Genomic DNA, 19,324 nt, shown 5'->3' with positions numbered 1-19,324 from the left:
GTGGTGGGATCAGCCATATTGTCCACTCTGTCCATTGGCTGTTCAGAGCGGGGATGTCGTCCTCCAGGCCTGGTGGGTCAGGATGTGCTCCACTCTCTCTTACTTCCCCTAAGTGCTCCCACTTGCTCTGATCAGACATGCCCCGCTCCCCTAACTGCAGCTTCAGTGCCATCCTCTCAAATAAATTCTTCGGGGGGGAGGGGCAGTAAAGAACTCATATTTTTGCTGAAATAAATTGTAGTTGGTGAGAATGTACCCATGTCTTAAATCAGATGGATTTGTAAAGTAATGGGACTCTGCCTGACTGTTTCCCAAGCCCCCAGAATGGAGACTGAATACCTGAGGAGATGTTTCGGGACTTGCCTGGCCCAGGCACTGGCAGAGGTGGCGAAGGCTCGGCCCAGTGACCCAACAGAGTACCTGGCTCACTGGCTTTATCATTGTAAGGAAACCATGGAGGCGAGAGAAGAGGTGTGTCTGTGTTTCAAGTCTGCATTGAAGGGGCGGGGGCGGGGTGAGGGGGTGGCGCTTCCACGTTTCCTTAAGAGTCCTTCTTGAACTAACCTGGAGAATTTCCTTTTTTTTTTTTAACTCTTTTTTAAAAATCATTTTATTGGGGGCTCGTACAACTCTTATCACAATCCATACATATATCAATTGTATAAAGCACATTTGTACATTCATTAATGCTCATCCTTCTCAAAACATTTGCTCTCCACGTAAGCCCCTGGCATCAGCTCCTCATTTCCTGGGGAATTTCTTGATTTGGGTCCTGATATGGTGACACATAGGCAGTCTGGGGGCTGTAGAAGGTGCGGTATAGTTGTGGGGTTTAGAGCCACTAGCAAGCAAAAGCTAGTTCCAGGAACAAACTGGGCAAGTGTAAAGGGCCGAGGATCTCCCAGCAAGGACAAGGAGCTCTTTTTAGGTGCTGAACTGACTCAGTGCTCTCACATCATTTAGAAAGCTCAAGAGAAGATCCATCTGAAGGAAGAACGGGAGAAGTACCTTCAGGAAGCAGAGATGGCAGAAATGCTAAAGCAAGAAGAGTATCAGATCCAACAGAAATGTGACAAGTGTCATGAGGTAAGAAGGGAGATATGAACGCTGGGTACATGTGTCACAGAAGTGGAGACCCAGAAATTCACATCACAGTGCAGTGCACATTCGGCTCCCAAGAGCCTACTGTTTCTTCCATATTCACATAGTTATATATATCTCAGTCTTACTGACTATGCCTAGTCTGTGAAAAAGAACGTTAAAAAGGCAATTCCATTTTTCCTTTTATGAAATACCACTGGTGCTACTGGTTTTAAAAATTAGATTTTTAAGAAAGCTAATACTTCACCTGGAAAATGTATATTCATACAATACCTTTAAGCCCTTTCAAAAATTTAATACTTTTAAGAGCTCAAATATGATTATTAGAGTATAATATTTTATTTCTTACAAACTATATAATAGGGGGATTCAAAAAGTTTGGGGGCAATGGAATTAAAGATCTGGAAATTTTCCATGACCTTTGTGGTAGTTATATAATCCTTTGTCAGTTTGAGGATTAAGATTGAAGGGGTGGCGTCTAGCCTGTCAGTCAGATCCTAGCCATTGAGACCTTTATGTGGGCATGGCTTTCTCCTGAGAATTCTGGGAATTCTGGAGTTTCCTCCTTGGAGGTGGAGACACTTCTCTCGCTCTACCCTTGGGGACTCTCTACTAGCAAGGCTGACGCCCTGTGCGACATCTCTGAGGAGAAGCCACATGGAACTACCCTGATGCAGCCCTGAAGGCGGAGAAGCCACGTGGAGACCTCTGCCAGTGCTGAGGTGCTTGCAACGCCACTGGATCCAAAGACGTTCTATCCACTGGCCTGTGATCTTCCTGCATTTAGCGTCATTGCATGTGTTTCATGAGTTTGAAGGGAACTTTATATATTGGTGTCGGACATATGGGCTAATATCAGACTTACGGGTTTAATCGGGACTGGGTTGGGATACTTTCTTTTTTTAAATACTTTTATTGGGGGCTCTTACAGCTCTTATCACAATCCATACATTCACCCAGTGTGTCAAGCACATTTGCACATAGGCCGCCATCATCATTTTCAAAGCATTCTCTTCCCACCTGAGCCCCTGATATCAGCTCCCCATCACTTCCCCCCCCCTCCCCCGCCCACCCTCCCTCACAAACCCTTGATAAGTTATAGATTATTATTTTCATATCTTACATCATCCTCCATCGCCCCTCACCCACTTTTCCATTGTTTGTCCCCCTGGGAGGAGGTTGTAGGTTGATCCTGTGATCGATTCTCCCTTTCTCCCCCCACCCTCCCCTAGTCCTCCTGATATCTCTACTCTCATTGTTGGCCCTGAGGAATTCATCTATCCTGCATTTCCTGTGTTCGGGGTTCTTATCTGTAGCAGTGTGCATGTTCTGGTCTAATCCGATTTGTAAGGTAGAATTGAGGTCATGATAGTGAGGGGAAGGAAGCACCAAAGAACTAAAGGAAAGTTGTGTGTTTCGCCGGTGCTATACTGCCCCCTGACTGGCTCATCTTTTCCCTGTGACCCGTCTGTAGGTGGCTGTCCAATTGTCTACAGATGGCATTGAGTCTACACTCCATGCCCCCCCCCCCCATTCATATTGGGAATGATTTTGTTCTGGGTCTTAGATGGGGATGCTTTCTTATTGTACAATTACCCTTTATATAAAACTCTCTCTTATACACATATGAGTTTCTATGGATTTGTTTCTCTAGTCTACCCAGACTAACACAATATTTTTGAAACCTCCTCACATACAGTTGGTTTATTGTATATTACTGATTTATGCACCAACCAGTGCATATTTCCTCTACAATGCTGTAATGTTGTTAACTAGTCAGTTACTGTCAAGTTGCCTCTTGACTCATGGCAATACTGTAATAGGGGACCTAAAGTTTTAGCTTGAAATAATTAGAAACAACTATGGATTAGATATCTTTTTTCTTCCACTGTTTTTTAACCCCAAACTCTTGAACAATGTTATGGGACAGTTTATGAATTCCACAAAGTGCAGTGCTATCTGAATAGGGAATTGACAACTACAATGTTGGACTTGATACCTAAGATCATTGTAACTCTTCACTGTGTCCTGTGACCTGGACTCTCTAATACAGTGTATTCACCTGCCTAAGTTTTGCATAAGCAGTGCTTATAGGATTTCTATTTCTGGCTTTTTAAAAGATAAAAAAATGGATGTTTTATAAATATATTAAATCAAGATAAAGAGGTTTTATATCATTATTTGACATAGTCCAAGGGAACTGTGCCTCAGAGATGATTCAGCCTTTCAACATTAGTTGTAGGATGAGAGAGACAAAATCATGAAATAAAAGTTGTCATTAACCTGGCTGCTCACTCAAAAACCGTAACACCATGTAACAAATATCTGTAAGACAGGCCGAGACTCTGCAATGAGGCACCATCCTTGCATTGTGATGCCTTTACTGAAGAGAATTTTACTCATACCAATATGTTGATTCTCCGCAGACATGTGATATTCCCTAGTAAAATTTGGATAAGTAAAAGTCATGTCATTTCCTTGCCAAGTATAAGACTAAAGTGATCCTAAGTAAGAACTACCAAGGTGCTTGGACCAGATGCAAGTTCTCTATTTTAGGAAAAATTCTATATGCCAACTTGAAACTAAGGAAATTGATTTCCTTTGTTGGAAATTAGGGGCCCTTGGGCCACAGTAATTATGAATCAGGCTGCTAACCGTGAGGTCGGCAATTCAAAACCACCAACCACCCCAAGGGGAAAAGATGGGACTTTCTACTCCCATAAATACAGTTTTGGCGACCCACAGGGGCAGCTCTACCCTGCCTATACAGTTGCTATGAACCAAAATTGACTTGATGGCAGTGAGTTTGGTCTTCTTGGTTTTGTTAGAAGAAAAGAGAACCAAACAGGATGTAGGACCAACAACAGGTATTTGTTTACCTGACAAGGAAGAGTCACAACATTCAAAGGTAAGTTATTCTCCAAGTAAAAGACAGGGACGGCATAAGGGCAGAGAGATGAAGGTACATCAAATAAAAGGAGATTCTAATTTCTGGATGGCTGTTGGGGTGGATTGCAACCATTTTCTTGCTACTGGTCATCTTTAGAGTTGGCATTCCTAGAACTGGGAAGCCAAGGAACCCAGCATGAGTTGCCTAAGATTTCAACGGGCATGCTGGTTTAGCTAACAGTGGGCTTTTCACCACATAGCAGGAGCTTGGCAAGGTTTTGTCTTAATAGATGAAAGCTAACTTTGCTTGAGGAGCCTACTGGCACAGTTTCTAAGCACTAGGTGCTAACTGAAAGTCCATGACTAGAACTCGCCAGTCACCTCATGGAAGAAAGATGTAGCAACCTGCTTCCATAAAGATGCTGTCCTTAGCAACCTGATGCGGTTGGCCCATTCTGTTCTATACGGTCACATGAGTCAGCATTGCATACGTCGCAGTGAATGGGTGTGGTGTAGCTTTGCTGGCATATACCTTAGAATGCCCGGGTGGTGCACGTGGTATTAATATACTTTGTATTAGCAGCCAAAAGATGGGTGGTCTTTAAGTCCCCCTAGAGACACCTCAGAATATGGACTTGCTGATCTGCTTCCCCAAAATCAGCGGTGGTAAAGTCAGTCTCAATAAATGTGAAAAGATTGCAATTACATGTATCTTCCCTGACCACGAAGGAATAATGTTAGAAATAAGCAGCAAGAGAAAACCAAGAAAATACACAAATTCAAGGAAATTAGACAATGCACTCTTAAATAACTGTTGGGTCAAGGAAGAAATCAAGAGTGGAATTTAAAATACCTGGGGACATTTGGAAATGAAAATAATAATAACAAAATGCATGAACTACAGCAAAGGCAGTACTCAGAGGAGAATGTAGCACCCATATTCACAAAGGAGATCTCAAATAGTCTCACTTTACAACTTGGGGAACTAGAAAGAGAAGAGTGAACTAAAACCTAAAGCTGTTGGAAGAAAAATAATAAATATCCGAGCAGAAATCAGTGAAATAAATCAGAAAAACAGTAGAGAGAATCAACAATCCAGAACTGAAACTGACAAACCTGTAGCTAGCCTGACAAGCAAACCGAGAAGATGCAAATAGCCAAAGTGAGACAGGAAACCAGCCCCCTAGACATATAATGCATCGTCAAAGAACCCTGAGCAACTGTTGGTGTTGTGTTTGAGCCCACTGTTGCAGTCACTGTTGATCCAGCTCTCCCTGACCCTTCACTTTGCCCGGCATGCTGTCCTCTCCAGGGACTGCTCTTCTGACAGCACGCATATCCACGGTATGTGAGACAGCGTCTCTCCATCCTCGCTGCTAAGACGCGCTGCTTCCTCCAAGGCAGCTGTTTGTTCTTCTGACAGTCCACCGTATTTTCATTGTTTTTCGCCAGCACTGATGCGGAGCAAAAACGAGTCTTCATTATGCATTCCACCTCAATGTAAAGGAAACAAAAGTCCTCCTAATTGCCCAAGAAACAGCATCCCAGCAAACACAGAAAAGATTAAAGTTGTCAAGGATTTCCTTTTACTGGGGTCCATGATGAACACCCAGAGAAGATGCCAAGATAGCAGACGGCTTATTGTATCTGGCTTCCTCTACCTAAGACCAGGAAAACTAGATGTTGCCTGGACCATGCCAACCATTCTGGTCAGGGCCAACATAACTTTACCGTGATCCAATGTGAGAAAAATACGGAAGTGGACCTTAAATTCCTAAAAAGAAGAAAAAACCCAGAGTTCTGGACCAGTCTTAGAACTCCCGGAGACTATTACCTTGAGAGTCTCTTTAAACTTTAACCCAAATGGGCTGCTTAGGTCACCTGTTAGCTAAGTGAAAAAATGGCTCACAAAATAAAGACTATCACATCACCCATGAACGCTGCGTTCCTTTCTGAAAAATCATCTATAGGAGACTAAATTAATTTAAGACAGAGATGAGAATGTACGGGGGCAGGGAATTAGATGAACGCGAACAGCGCTGTAAATGGAAATACTGAGAATAGTCATGCACTGTGAAGAATGTAACCAGAAGAATGTTCTGTGACCAGAACAAAATGCATAGGACCTTTTGAATGGGCACATAACTGCTGTGTAAAACGTATGAAAAACACAGTACAACATTCTTTTTAAGGAGAAAGAAAGCCCTTGGAGCACCATTCACTCTTAAACACACGGCATCACCATATGTTGGAGTCCAGTTCCTGGCAAATGGTTTGGGTTTGGACAGGGAAGAGGGAGTACTTTTGCTTGCACATACCTTAGAAAGTGTTTGATTACCCCAGATTGAAGACTACTGGTCTAGTGTGTGTGTCAAAAGGATAGAAGTCGTTTCTATGAGTGGTAGATTATAGCCAATTAAAGGAACAAAATGGTTTCCTAGAGAAAGTAACATTTAGTCAGGCCTAGGATAAAGCTGGCAAAGATGACCCTCATTTCAACTGTACTTCAAATACATGTGTGTAGAATCAATACAGATGTTTACTGCAAAGATGGATTATAGTACTTTGAAGACGGAAGGAAGGGTGCTTACAGATCATGTACTCTTGTACTGCACCACGTTCTCTGCAGTTCCTCATGGAACTCTCTAATTGGATGTCCAGGCAAAAATGGAATGGAGGTGGACAGTAGAGAGTAAGCCTGAGGAGTTCTCTTTCAGCCAAGGACTGCGGTTACATGGATATTAGGCAGCTTGCTACCGGGTTAGAAGTCACTAAAGCTCAGTTTTATTTATTCTCAATATTTCTTCTCTCTTTGCTTCAGTTTGGTTAATTTCTATTGATCTATCTTCAAATTTACTGACCTTTTCTGCAACATCCAATGTTCTAACCAGTATTTTATTTCTTTTCAGATTGTATTTTTGAGTTCTGTAATTTCCATCTGGCTCTTTATAATTTCCATTTTATCTGCTAATCTTCCCTATCTTTATACTCATTATGTCCATACGTTCCCTTAATTTTTAAAAATTCCTTATCCCATTATTTCTTCATCTTTTTTATTTAGGAGTCTGTTACTATTATTTTTCTCTAGATGGTGGTTCACATGTTCATATTTTACACATCATTGATTATTATTTTCACACTGACTATGGTGAAGATACTTTATGGGGAATCCAGATTGTGTGTGATGGTGTTGTTGTTTATTGGAAGAATGAGTCGATGTCTTGCTACCATTATTGACTATAGTAATCAAAACTGGACCGTAATAGAATGGGGAAAATGTGGAACTACCAAACTGATTGAGACTGGAGCACTTCCATAGACTATTACACTAAGATTCTCCTCAAACCTTAAAGTGAACTAACCACTGAATTTACCTTGTAGCAAAATAACAGATTAACTACATAATAATAATGAATAGCATTAAATATTGTGTTCCTTTAAAAGTTCACCGAGGCGATGCCTGGAGGGTAGAGGGAATGTGGGGTGGAATACAAGAATCTACCTATGGCCTCCTCCCTGGGGGATGGACAGCAGAGTGGAGGGCAGGGGAAGACGTCGGACAGTGTAACATATGACAAAATAATAATAACTTATGAATTATGAAGGGTTCATGGGGGCGGTGGGGGGGGGGAATGAGCAGCTGACGTTAAGGGCTCAAGTAGAAGGCAAATGTTTTGAGAATGATGATGGCAACAAATGTACATATGTGCTTGACACAATGGATGGATGGATGGATTGTGATAAGAATTGTATGAGCCCCAATAAAATGATTTTTTTTAAAAAGTTCAGCGATATGATACCAAACAGTGAATAGTTACTCAGAACAAAGATGAGAATGTAAAATCTACATCTTATCGGTCTTTATATATCAGAATCACCTGGGATGTTAAGATGTAGATTCGGGTTCAGTATGTCAGGTCTGGAAAGGCAAATGCTCACCAGGGAGATCAAATGAGAATGAACTGGTTTGAAGCCCTAGATCTGGGGATAATGGATCAAACTAACAACAGAAAATTTTAAAGATTAGATAAGAAACTTGGAGGGCAGTGAGATTTTGTGATTGAGGGAAGAACTCTGGCTAAAAATGGTTGGACAATTTGAAGAATGTAATTAATGTCAGTGAATTGTACATGTTTAAATGGTTGGATTGGTGTGTATTCTGTGTACATTCTGTGCATATTATCAAGAGTTTAAAACATTTAAAAATAATTATTAGGCAGAAATATTTTTATGTAGTAAATAAGGCCATGGACACAAAGACTAACAAGTGATTAACCAATTTATTATATTACAGTGATCATTGGAAGAGTACACTAAGGGCATATAGACAAAGATTTCACCACAGCATTGTTTATAGTACCCAGCATTTTAAAATCACCCAAATATTAACAAAAAGGGAATTGGAAAAATTATGGTACATGCAGTAAAATCTGTATGAACCAGAACCCAGTAAAACCAGAAACTTGTCATGAAAGGAAATCTCAAATACTTTCCACTAAAAAGATTATTTCAGCCAAATAAGTGTTCTCTAAAAACTGTAACCTGAAAGATACAGATGGCAACAGAAAATCATTGGTGCTACAAACCGGATATGAGGAAACGCAGATTCCAAACCAGTTCCAAGAAGTCAGAGATGGAGCCCGGGTCTCCCACTTCCTTTGCATGTTGCTGTGTGTGAATGCATGCTGCACTGTTCTCTACGTGTATCTCTCCATTCTCTTAGTGTTCTTTCTTCCCTTCCTTGTCTTTTCCCTGTAAATCTTTCTCAGCAAAGAACAACATTCATAAATTTGAAAGAAGGCAAGTGATATAAACAAACGCCATTATTTTCATTAAAATCTAGCAAAGCAGTTTTTTCCCCCTTGTCTTGAAAAGTTTTACACTTTTTCTCATCTCTAATTTTTAATTTTCACTTTTGCTTAGTGTTCTTATGTGAGTTGGTTCCAATTCATAGTGACCTTGTGTGCAGCACAACGAAACACCGTGAAGTACTGCAACATCTTTATAATTGTTACATTCATACAGCTGCTTCTTGATCCATATGCAAGTTCCACAAGAGTACAATCAAGTGATCTGGAATAATTTTTCAAAAGGCTTCAAAAGTTTGTTCTGGTCCCTAGTCAATACAAAACAAACATCGTTCTGGAATTCTCTGCTTTCAAACCCAGTGTCAGCGTCTGTCCTAAAGCAAAGATGAAATGATTGGGGGCGGAGAGGACAAGGAAGCGAGAGTAATGGGAATGGAATAATCAGAAGCGAAACCATGATCATGCTGACACAATGTAAAAACTAACCAAAGTTGCTGAACAATGATACAGAAATTGTTAAATGAGAATGAATTTGTTGAGGGATTTTTCACCAAAAGCATTGTGAAGAGTTTTTGTTTTTTATTAAAAGAGATCCTGAGGGAATATGGTCCTAACTACATCGAAATCAGTTTACCATCCTTGTGGCTTTGTTTGTGGATTGAACATTTGGGTAATTAGAAAGATCAAGAAACCATGCTTCAAGAATATCAAAATTAAGAAGCTTTCAGTGAATTGGAAATGAAATAAAAAGGCTTGGGTGATAGCAATTTACAATAGTTTTAAAACTCATCAATGTTTTTGTTTGGTGCTATGGAGTCAGTTCCAGCCAATAGCGGCCTTATACACAACAGAATGAAACACTGCTCAGCCCGGCACTATGCTGCACCATTATCCCTGTGCGTGAGCCCATTGTCGCAGTCACTGTATCAATCTCGTTGAAGGCCTTCCACTTTTTCTCTGCCCTGCTACTTTATCAAGCATGATATCCTTCTGCAGGGACTGGTCTCTCCTGCAACTATGTCTAAAATATGTAAGACCAAGTGGCACCATCTGTGTTAGAACAGGTTGACTAGAGAAACAAATCTGGTGACATATATCATATGTCTACATGATAGCTTTATAACAGGAAGTAATTGTATATGAAGAAAGCATCCCAGCCCAGTCCAACTCAGGTCCCTAAGTCTAATACTGGTCCATAAGTCCTTCTTCAGACTCGGGCAGCCACATGCAGTGATGCAGAATGCAAGAAGATCACAGGCCACTGGGGGCAGAGTTGTTTGGCTCCAACGTCAGTGGAAACATGGCAGCACTCCAGCAGTTGTCAGGGTCAGTGACAGAGCCCCAGCAAGCAGGATGGTGAAGGGGGAAAGAGGGAGCTTCCCTCCTCCTTATAAGAAGGCCAACCCCCCAAGGATGACAACATGCGGCTGTGACTTGATCGACAGGTTGGATTCCATCCCTACACTTTTTATACACCTTCAAGATGGTGTAAGTTATCTAAGTACCACAGACACCTTTACACAATTCTTTAACCATACATAATCTCAAAACAAAGACAATAATAAAGCCATGTTTGTGCCTAACAGGGTATAACTAAAATATGTACAACCAAAATCACACCAACCCCATTTAAACCCTATGATCTATAAGGGAGTAAAACAAAAATCTTCTATGCCTAACAATTACAGTTGTATGAACACCTACACATGAATCCTGTAATCCTATCAATATCTTCCACCACCTATGAACGTTTGTAAGCCAGCCACTTCTTGCCTTTATCTCCCCCATTTGGGGTTTCAATTTCTACACCGCCCACTTTGATCAACCCAGGAGACGAATATGTTCTTTGATGTGAAGAATCTTCATTCCAGTTGGAACCCGATGCATTTGCATCCATAAGTCACGTCAGGCCAGGCCAGCCATCCAGTCAGCAGGCAATATGCACCAATTCACAGGCTCAAAAATCTTACTCTGATCAAGTTCTGGTCAACTCACTTCTAGTCATTCCAAGCTAAATCAGTGGGCACCACTGCAGCAAGGCACAGGGTTCCCCACACAACCCCCCACTGCTTCAGACCACTGGCTCCTTCAAAAATTCTCAATCCTAGCCCCCTTGAGCTATAGTTCATGCGATAGGCTCAGGTTTTGTACAACTCTTTAAACTTTAGACCAGCCAACCCGATCTCTTCCCTCCTTTAGTCCCTGTGAACAAGGTCCACGGGTGTCCGTGGCCAGACTCAACCCATTTCTCCATTGTTGCTTATCCCCCTTTCACTCAACAACTGGATCCAGGTGGTCCCCTAGTGAGCTACCTTTAACATTCCATCCTAGAGGGGAGTTCCTTCATGCCTCCAGATTTCTTTAAATCAGTTGCAAACCGCAAACAGCTGGCTCAAAATTCACAAAGCCAGAGTAGCATTTTTTTTTTTTTGTCTGCCAACAGCTCTAGTGGCAAGTCTTTTCCAGTGCAAAGGTCTTGAGCACTTTAGGCACTGGGTGTGGTGGGGTATGCCTTTTCTAAGCCTTCTTTGTAGGCAATTCCTAATACCCATTTAGCAGATTCAGTTTAATGGCTGAAAGCAGTGGGCTTACAAACTCTGTAATCATACTTCCCAATAATCATTTCTAGCATACATCATATCAATTCACACATTTCGATCATACATTATATACCTACTATTGTAAATAGAAGAAATCAATGTAATTCTAGCACAGCCAGATCCTAAACACAATTCTTAACACCGTCAAATTCAATGCTTGCTTATCTATCCCATTTCAATGCCATATCGCCTTAGGCCTCTGTCAAGAGCAAGCCAGGGTCAGGCCTTCTGTCAGCATTGTGACAAAGCAGCATGACTTTGCTTCCAAGAAATTCAAGAGGTGTTTTCACCCCGTGAGCCACAATTTAACATACACTACATTCATTTACTCCATTTCAGGTAGGAATAACAAGGCATCTAATAATCAAAACTCATACTTCCCATGCCTTTCCAGAAACCAACTGAGTAAGCCATATGGCCATATCTGACCTCCAGCTATCCAAAGAAGAAAAACCCAATTCCACCCAATTGCTATCAGGCAGAGGTCTCCATCTTCATGACTTGTTTCTTTAGCACCCCACCCAACTGGTACCATAATGTGTTAGGCCGGGTTGACTAGAGAAACTAATTCAGTGACATCTATGTATAAGAAATAGCTTTATATCAAGAAGTAATTGTATATGAAGAAAACATCCCAGCCTAGTCCAACTCAACTTCTTAAGTCCAAAACGAGTCCATTAGTCCTTCTTCAGGCTCCCGCAGTCACATGCACTGATGCAGGATGCAGGAAGGTCAGAGTCATGTGGATCCAAGGTCAGTGGAAGCATGGCAGGACTACAGCAGCCCTCAGGGTCAGTGACAGAGCTCCAGCGTACAGAAGGTCAAGGGCAGTGGTTCTCAACCTTCCTATTGCCAAGACCCTTTCATACAGTTCCTCATGTTGTGGTGGCCCCCTACCATAAAATTATGTACGTTGCTACTTCATAACTGTAATTTTGCTACTATTATGAATCGTAATGTAAATATCTGATATGCAGGATATATTTTCATTGTTACAAATTGAACATAATTAAAGCATAGTGGTTAATCACAAAAACAATATGTAATTATATATCGTGAAATATTTATTTCTAATTACAAATAAATGAAATTTTGTCTTGAAGCATGGGTAAGAGTCTTCACACCGGGTACGCTTATGTGGGCACATCTGCATGTGGGTGGATAGAGGAGCGGTGTCTTGGTTCTGAAATATGTGTTTTCTGATGGTCTTAGGCAATCCCTGTGAAAGGGTCACTCGACCCCCAAAGGGGTCACAGCCCACAGGTTGAGAACCGCTGATCAAGGGGGGGGGGTAGAAAGAGAGATTCCCAAGGTCTTCTTAAGAAGGCCACACCTCCAAAGGAACAGCATCAAGCTGTGGTCTGATTGACAGGTTGGATTCTACCCCTACACTTTTATACCACATCATCCTAGCCTCTTAGGAGCACTCTTCCAAGACAGAGTTGTTTGTCCATGGGGCTTTCAATATTCTTCACCAGCACCACACTTCAAATGCATCAATTCTTCATTGGTTTTCCTTATTTAATGTCCAACTTTCACAAGCAAATGAGGGAATTGAACATATCCTGGTTGGGTCAGGTACACCTTAGTCTTCAAAATAACATCCTTGCTCTTCAATGCTCTAGAGAGATCTTGTGTGACAGATTTACCTAAGGGAACACGTCTTTTGAGCTCTTGAGCACTGCTTCTGTGAACATTATTGTGTGTATCTGCAGATTAAATTGTAGATATCTGCAATATCACACGTTGTTAATAAGCTTTCCTCCAATCCTGATGCCACCTTCCTCTTCATATAATCCAGCTTCTCTGATGATTTGCTCAGCAAACTGTTACAGCCCTGTGGCACACCTTTCCTGAATTTGCACAACTACCTCTTGTCCATGTACAAGGTCTGCATGAACACTTCATTAGATTCTGGTATTCTCATTCTGCTCAAGGTTATCCATAGTTTGTTATCATCCACACCATTGAATCCCTTGACATAGTCAATAAAACACAAGTAAACATCTTCCTGATATTTTCTGCTTTCAGGTGAGATCCATTTGACATCAACCACAGCCTGAAAAAAATATAAAGCATTCTTTTGCTCATTGACAATATACCTGTCCAATATTAAATTAATTTTTCCACCATCCATATTGATTTTACCATCTGAATAATGTTAAACTCACTGTCATCAAGTCAATTCCTACTCATAGCAACCCTGAGGAACATAGTAAAACTGCCCTATGTGGGCTTCTTCATGAGCGCATAAAGCCTCGTCTTTCTCCTGTGAACTACGCTTAGGCTTGAACCACCGACCTTGCGATTAGCAGCCCAATGAGTAACCCACTACACCACTGGAGTTTCTGAATAAAGGTATTATCCAAAATATTAAACTATAGGAAGCTATTGCTTCAAAAATGAATGGCCTCATCCCAAGCCTCCCTTTTAAAACCCCTTGGTAGTGTAAAGTTTATTAGGAACTGGTTATTCCATGAAACAACCTCGTGGTTAGGAACATAGCAAACATGTTTTTCTCCCAAAGGATGAAAGGTAACTCTGGAATCCACATCAAAGTAAATGACTCAGACCAAGACTTTGATTTTCTTAATTTTCATCTAAGGATCTCCAAATGCCTAACAATTTAGTAGTTTCTCAACAAAGCATAAGCAGCAAATTACAACAGTGAAAACCAAGTTATTCATTTCTGAAAAGACCTTTGCGGACATTGGTTGTACTAATTATTAGTGAAAAACTATGGAATTGCAAGATAACCTGCAAAGCATGAAACTACCTTTTAATTGTTTCGTTTCTGAATTAACGGGGTCAGAGTAGACACCGAATAGAAAAGCTGTCATTAGAAGCTAAGTTCCTGATTCCGACTTCCTTATTCTACCTTAAAAACTACTGCATATGCCTGAATTTAACTCTCACAAAAATTATCAAAGAGGTATTTGTATTTGAGTCTTTATAATCTATATCATATTGTTAAGGCTCACTCCACTGCTTTATTGGGGGGGTGGGGAGTTGAAAGTATTGTGGAGGGTGGGAGAGGTGATTGCCAGCCATGAAATGTACAAGATGGCATCAGAGATTTCTTTTTTATTAATTTTTTTCATTATTTTTCAGCCCATTTGTGGGGAGAGGGTTTGTTTGTCTTTAAATCATTTTATTGGGGGCTCTTATCACAATCCATACATCCATCCATTGTATCAAGCACATTTGTATATATGTTGCCATCATTTTCAAAACATTTTCTTTCTACTTGAGCCTTTGGTATCAAGCTCATTTTCCCTCTCCCCACCTCTCTTGAACCCTTGATAATTTGTAATTTTTTCCCATGCCTAACACTGACTGATGTCTCCCTTCACCCACTTTTCTGTTGTGATTGGTTTCCCATTTCTCCCCCCACCTTCCCCTTACCCTCCTGGCATCACTACTCTCATTATTGATCCTGAGGGATTTATCTTGTCCTGGATTCCCTGTATTTACTCCAGCTCTTATCTGTGCTGGTGTGCATGCTCTGGTCTAGCTGGATTTGTAAGGTAGAATTGGGGTCATGATAGTGGGGTGGGGGTGGGGGTGGGGAGCATTAAAGAACTAGAGGAACGTTGTATGTTTCATCAGTGCTACACTGCAACCTGATTGGCTCATTTCTTCTTTGTGACACTTCTGGAAGGGGATGTCCAATTGCCTACGGGTGGGCTTTGGGTCCCCTCATTCACATCGATATGATTTTTTGCTCTGGGTCGTTCGTTGGGCATCAGAGATTTCTGGGGCCAGCTAATGGATGTCCTTTGGCAGTGAGGATGGTACATGAAACGGACACTGTCGAGCTCTATGGCCTGCAGCTTCAGGACCCAATCAGTGACCCGTATAGTGAAGCCTCAGGAAAGGGAGTCAGTGTCACATCTGAACAATGACAGGGACAAAGAAATTGCTACAGAAGTGGGTGTCAAAGCCTGCCAGAAATTGTGAACTTGCAACCTAAAGACATTGACAGTGAAGATTAAACGAGTCTGAGCCTTGTAAGTCAAAAGCACGTTTTCAGCCATGTAAAAAAACTTCGATGAAATTTGGAAATGTTAAAGGAGACCAAGAATTTTTTTATAAGGTTATAGACTTAGAAATTTGTTCTAATCTCATCAAACCGAAACAAAAAAACTGAGCAATTGACATCAGGAGTTTTTATTAAAAAGTTAATTTTATCCATATCTTGTTACCCATATTTTTTATCCTTGAGTAATACATGCACATATCTTTTCATAATTTGAATATGCATGTGAATCATAAAGAATTGTTTAAATTCTTGTTCAGTTCTATAAATTAAATGCTTTCTGGGCATTTGTGAAATCAGATCCTTATTGGAGAGAAATAGAAAGGTAGTAACACTGCACCTGTGTAAGGTGAAAAACTTTCAAGACTTAGAAAAACAAGGCAGTCCCATGATTTCTGGTTCTCACAGGTTCAGGGTTTATAGAAAACGACTTGCAGTGCTTGCTGCTGAAGAACAAAGACTACAGCCTGGATTATGAATTGAACCTGACTATAAAGGAAACAAATCCTCACAACAGCACCAAACTCACTGCGGCTGGTGGTTTCAAACTGCTGACCTTGAACGTAGTGCCCCAATATGTAACCCACTGTGCTACCAGGGCTTCTAAATTTATAATAAACAGAGAAAATATTGCGGTTAACAAGGATTTCATTTTACCTTGATCCACAATCAACACCCACAGAAGTAGCAGTGAAGATAACAGGTAATATAATTCATTGGACAAATCCACTGCAAGAACCAAAAAGCAAATACAGTGAACCCTCGCCACTTCGCGCTTCGATTTCTGTGGCTTCACTCTATCGCGGTTTTTGCGTAACAGCACCCGCTCCTTCAGAGGAAAAAGACGGCGACCCACCTATAGAGTACATCCCTTAAGACATTTCATAGGCTATTGATTACAGTATTTGTAAGAACTATGTATAATAATACTGTATGTGAAATATGTAATACTGTAAACTAGATGCCATAAATAATATAATAAATAATAAATGATAATTGTAACGTCCAAAATGTTTTACTGTATTTTCCCTTTTTCATTTAATAAATTGGGTAATATGAGTGTAATGGTGACTAAAGGGTGTTTTTTCATGTCCTCTATGCTCTAACTATGAAAATATTTGATTTACAAATAAGGAATCCTACTTCACGGAATTTCATTTATCACGGTAGGGTCTAGAACTGATTAACCGCGATAAACGAGGGTTCACTGTAGATCATTAATATCATAGCATGAATCCATCTCCTCGTATCTTCAAAAGCTGGACAATGAATGAAAACTGGGAAAAACTAATGCACTTGAATTGTAACGTTGGGAAAGAACATTGTGTATGTGATGGACTGCCAGAATGAACAAATTGATCTTGAAAGAAGTATACTTAGAAATAAGAGTACTCCTGACCCAATAATTCCCTTATTGACCCACAGCGCTATGGGAGGCAGCACCAGAGACACAGTATGAGAATTGTGCCTTGTCTGACCCCCACACACACCAGGGTGTAACACAGCAACAAAGTCCCGGAGGAATTCTGAAAATAGACTTTGGACTTGGGGGCAGGGCGTGGCACTGCATCAAACCCAATCAGAAAGTATTCATAAGGGTCAGCAGACAGACCTAGAACTATTCATAGCTATTTTTTGGTTTGTTTTTCTTTTTTTTTTTAATGTCTCTCTATATAAGGTAGGCAGGATGACCAATCCTGAGGAGGAAATGGGACCGACGTTTCTGGGGGGACAGGGTCGAGGAAGAGGTGGGGGAAAGGGAGCAGGGAGCCAACAAACTCAGGGACAAGGGAACAACAGAGATCTGAAGTCGATGATAAGGAGGACATAGAATGCCTGGTGGGGCTCTATCAAGTGCAATGTAGCTGGGAGAGAGCAGAGAGCCGAATGAAGGTCAAACGTGATAGTGGGACAGGAGGAAAGTAAAAGGAAATAGAGCAAAGCGCTAGGAGGCAAAAGACATCTATAGAGGCATAAACATAGGCATTTACATATATAAATATATAACAATAGGGATATAGGTCTATGTACATATGTTTATAGGTTAAGTATTAAGGTAGCAGACAGACATTAGGCCTCTACTCGAGTGCTCCCTCAAAGCAAGAACACTTTGTTCTAACTATCTGGGCTTCTGTGATGCTCACCTTCCCAACACAATCACCTAAGTCAAAATGGGTGCATAAGCTAATGTGGTGAAGAAAACTGATGGTGCCCCACTATTACAGCGTCTGGGGTCTTAAAGACTTGAAATTAAACAGCCATCTAGCAAGGAAGCAACAAAGCCCACATGGAAGAACCACACCAGCCTGTGTGATCACAAGGTGTCAACAGGATCAGGTTGACCCAAAACAAACAACCATTTTGGTGCGGACATAGGGGGTTGGAATGGAGACCCAAAGCCCATCTGTAGACAATTGGACATCCCCTCACAAGGAAGGAACAAGCCATTCAGGGTGCAGTATATCCCTCATGAAACACACAAATTTCTCTAGTTCTTTAATGCTTCCTCCCCAACCCCCACCCTCACTATCATAACCCCAGTTCTATCTTACAAATCTGGCTAGACCAGAGCATGTCCACTGGTACAGATAAGAGCTCTCCACACCCAGAAGCCAGGACAGATAAACCCCTCAGGACCATTCATGAGAGTAGCAACATCATGAGGGGAAGGGTAAGGGGAGGGGAGAAGGGGGAGCCAATCACAATGATTGATGTACAATTCCCCCCACCCCAGGGGGACGAACAGCAGAAATGTGAGTGAAGGGAGACAGCGACAGTGTAAACTATGGAAATAAAAATAATTTATAAATGATCAAGGGTTCACGAGGATGAGAGGGAGGGGGCAAAAGAGGAGCTGATACCAAGGGCTTAAGCAGAAAGAAACTGCTTTGAAAATGATAATGGCAACATATGTACAAATGTGCTTGATACAATTGATGTATGGATTGTTATAAGATCTGTAAGAGCCCCCAATAAACGTATTTATTAAAATTTTTAAAATAAAATAAGAGTACTCCTTAAAAGTGAGGATAGCAAGACTTTCTCTCATTTGGGACATATTATCAAGAGGACCCAGTCACTAGAGAAGCCCATCATGGTTGGTAAAATAGAGAATCAGCGATAAAAGAGAGGAAGCTCCTCAAGGAGATGGGTTAGCACAGTGTCTACCACAATGGGCGTGCACATAGCACCAGTTGTGACGATAGTTCATAACTGTTTCATTCAGCGCATAGGGTCATATTATGAGTTGTATCCAGTCAACAGCACCTACAACAATAACAACATACATAGAGATAGAGCCATATTCCTATACCCTTAGATGTGCGCACATACAGAATTCCATGTGGCTCTGCAAGCAATGGTATAGATCTGTAGTAACTGGTCTGGAAATAAGTCCCATGATATACTATTGAGCGGGAGGAGGAGTAATGCAGTTCCATGCCATGCAGTCCATACTGACCCATCGTGACCCTATTGGACAGGGTAGAACTGCCCCTGTGAGTTTCTAAGGCTGAAAATCTTTACAGGAGTAGAAAAATTCATCTTCTTCCACAGAGCAGCTGGTGGATTCTAACAGCTGACCTTGTGATGTGTAACCACTACACCACTTGTAATGCACAGTAAAAATTAAAAAAATTATAATAAACAAATTCACTCATGGTTCACCAGGCTCAAGAATAAAGATCAGCTAAATTAGGATAAAACTGTAAATTTGATTTTCAAAGTGCATATCCCCAGGTGTCCGCCTAGATCAATTGAATCCATAGCTCAGGAAAGTAATTTAGGTAATTCTGATGCACAGCTTCATTTTGACTTACCAACAGTAGCGCCAGATGAAGAAGTGATAGAATCGGGTAACCTAATTGCTATATGGGATGAAAAAGGGA

At 41.1% G+C, this 19,324-nt stretch overlaps 2 protein-coding genes across 3 annotated transcripts in view; one reads left to right on the top strand and one right to left on the bottom strand.

Moving 5' to 3' along the window:
• PRXL2A (peroxiredoxin like 2A) overlaps nt 1-19,324 on the top strand; it is a 137,957-nt gene that overhangs the window by 5,026 nt on the left and 113,607 nt on the right. Inside the window, exons 2-3 of the mRNA XM_045293492.1 lie at nt 317-471; nt 964-1,086. Of these exons, the coding sequence (XP_045149427.1) occupies nt 325-471; nt 964-1,086 (270 nt within the window). The 5' untranslated portion in view covers nt 317-324. The remainder of the gene's footprint in view (nt 1-316; nt 472-963; nt 1,087-19,324) is intronic.
• The window catches only part of DYDC1 (DPY30 domain containing 1), a 58,113-nt gene that overhangs the window by 24,882 nt on the left and 13,907 nt on the right, over nt 1-19,324 (bottom strand). The window lies entirely within an intron of this gene.

This window comes from Echinops telfairi, unplaced genomic scaffold (genome assembly GCF_000313985.2).
Source record: "Echinops telfairi isolate 266 unplaced genomic scaffold, ASM31398v2 ScPeMD7_2010;HRSCAF=2546, whole genome shotgun sequence".
NCBI classification, from domain to species: Eukaryota; Metazoa; Chordata; class Mammalia; order Afrosoricida; family Tenrecidae; genus Echinops; species Echinops telfairi.
The sequence above is the reverse complement of the archived record's forward strand: the minus strand, read 5'-3'. Positions and strand labels throughout refer to the sequence as shown.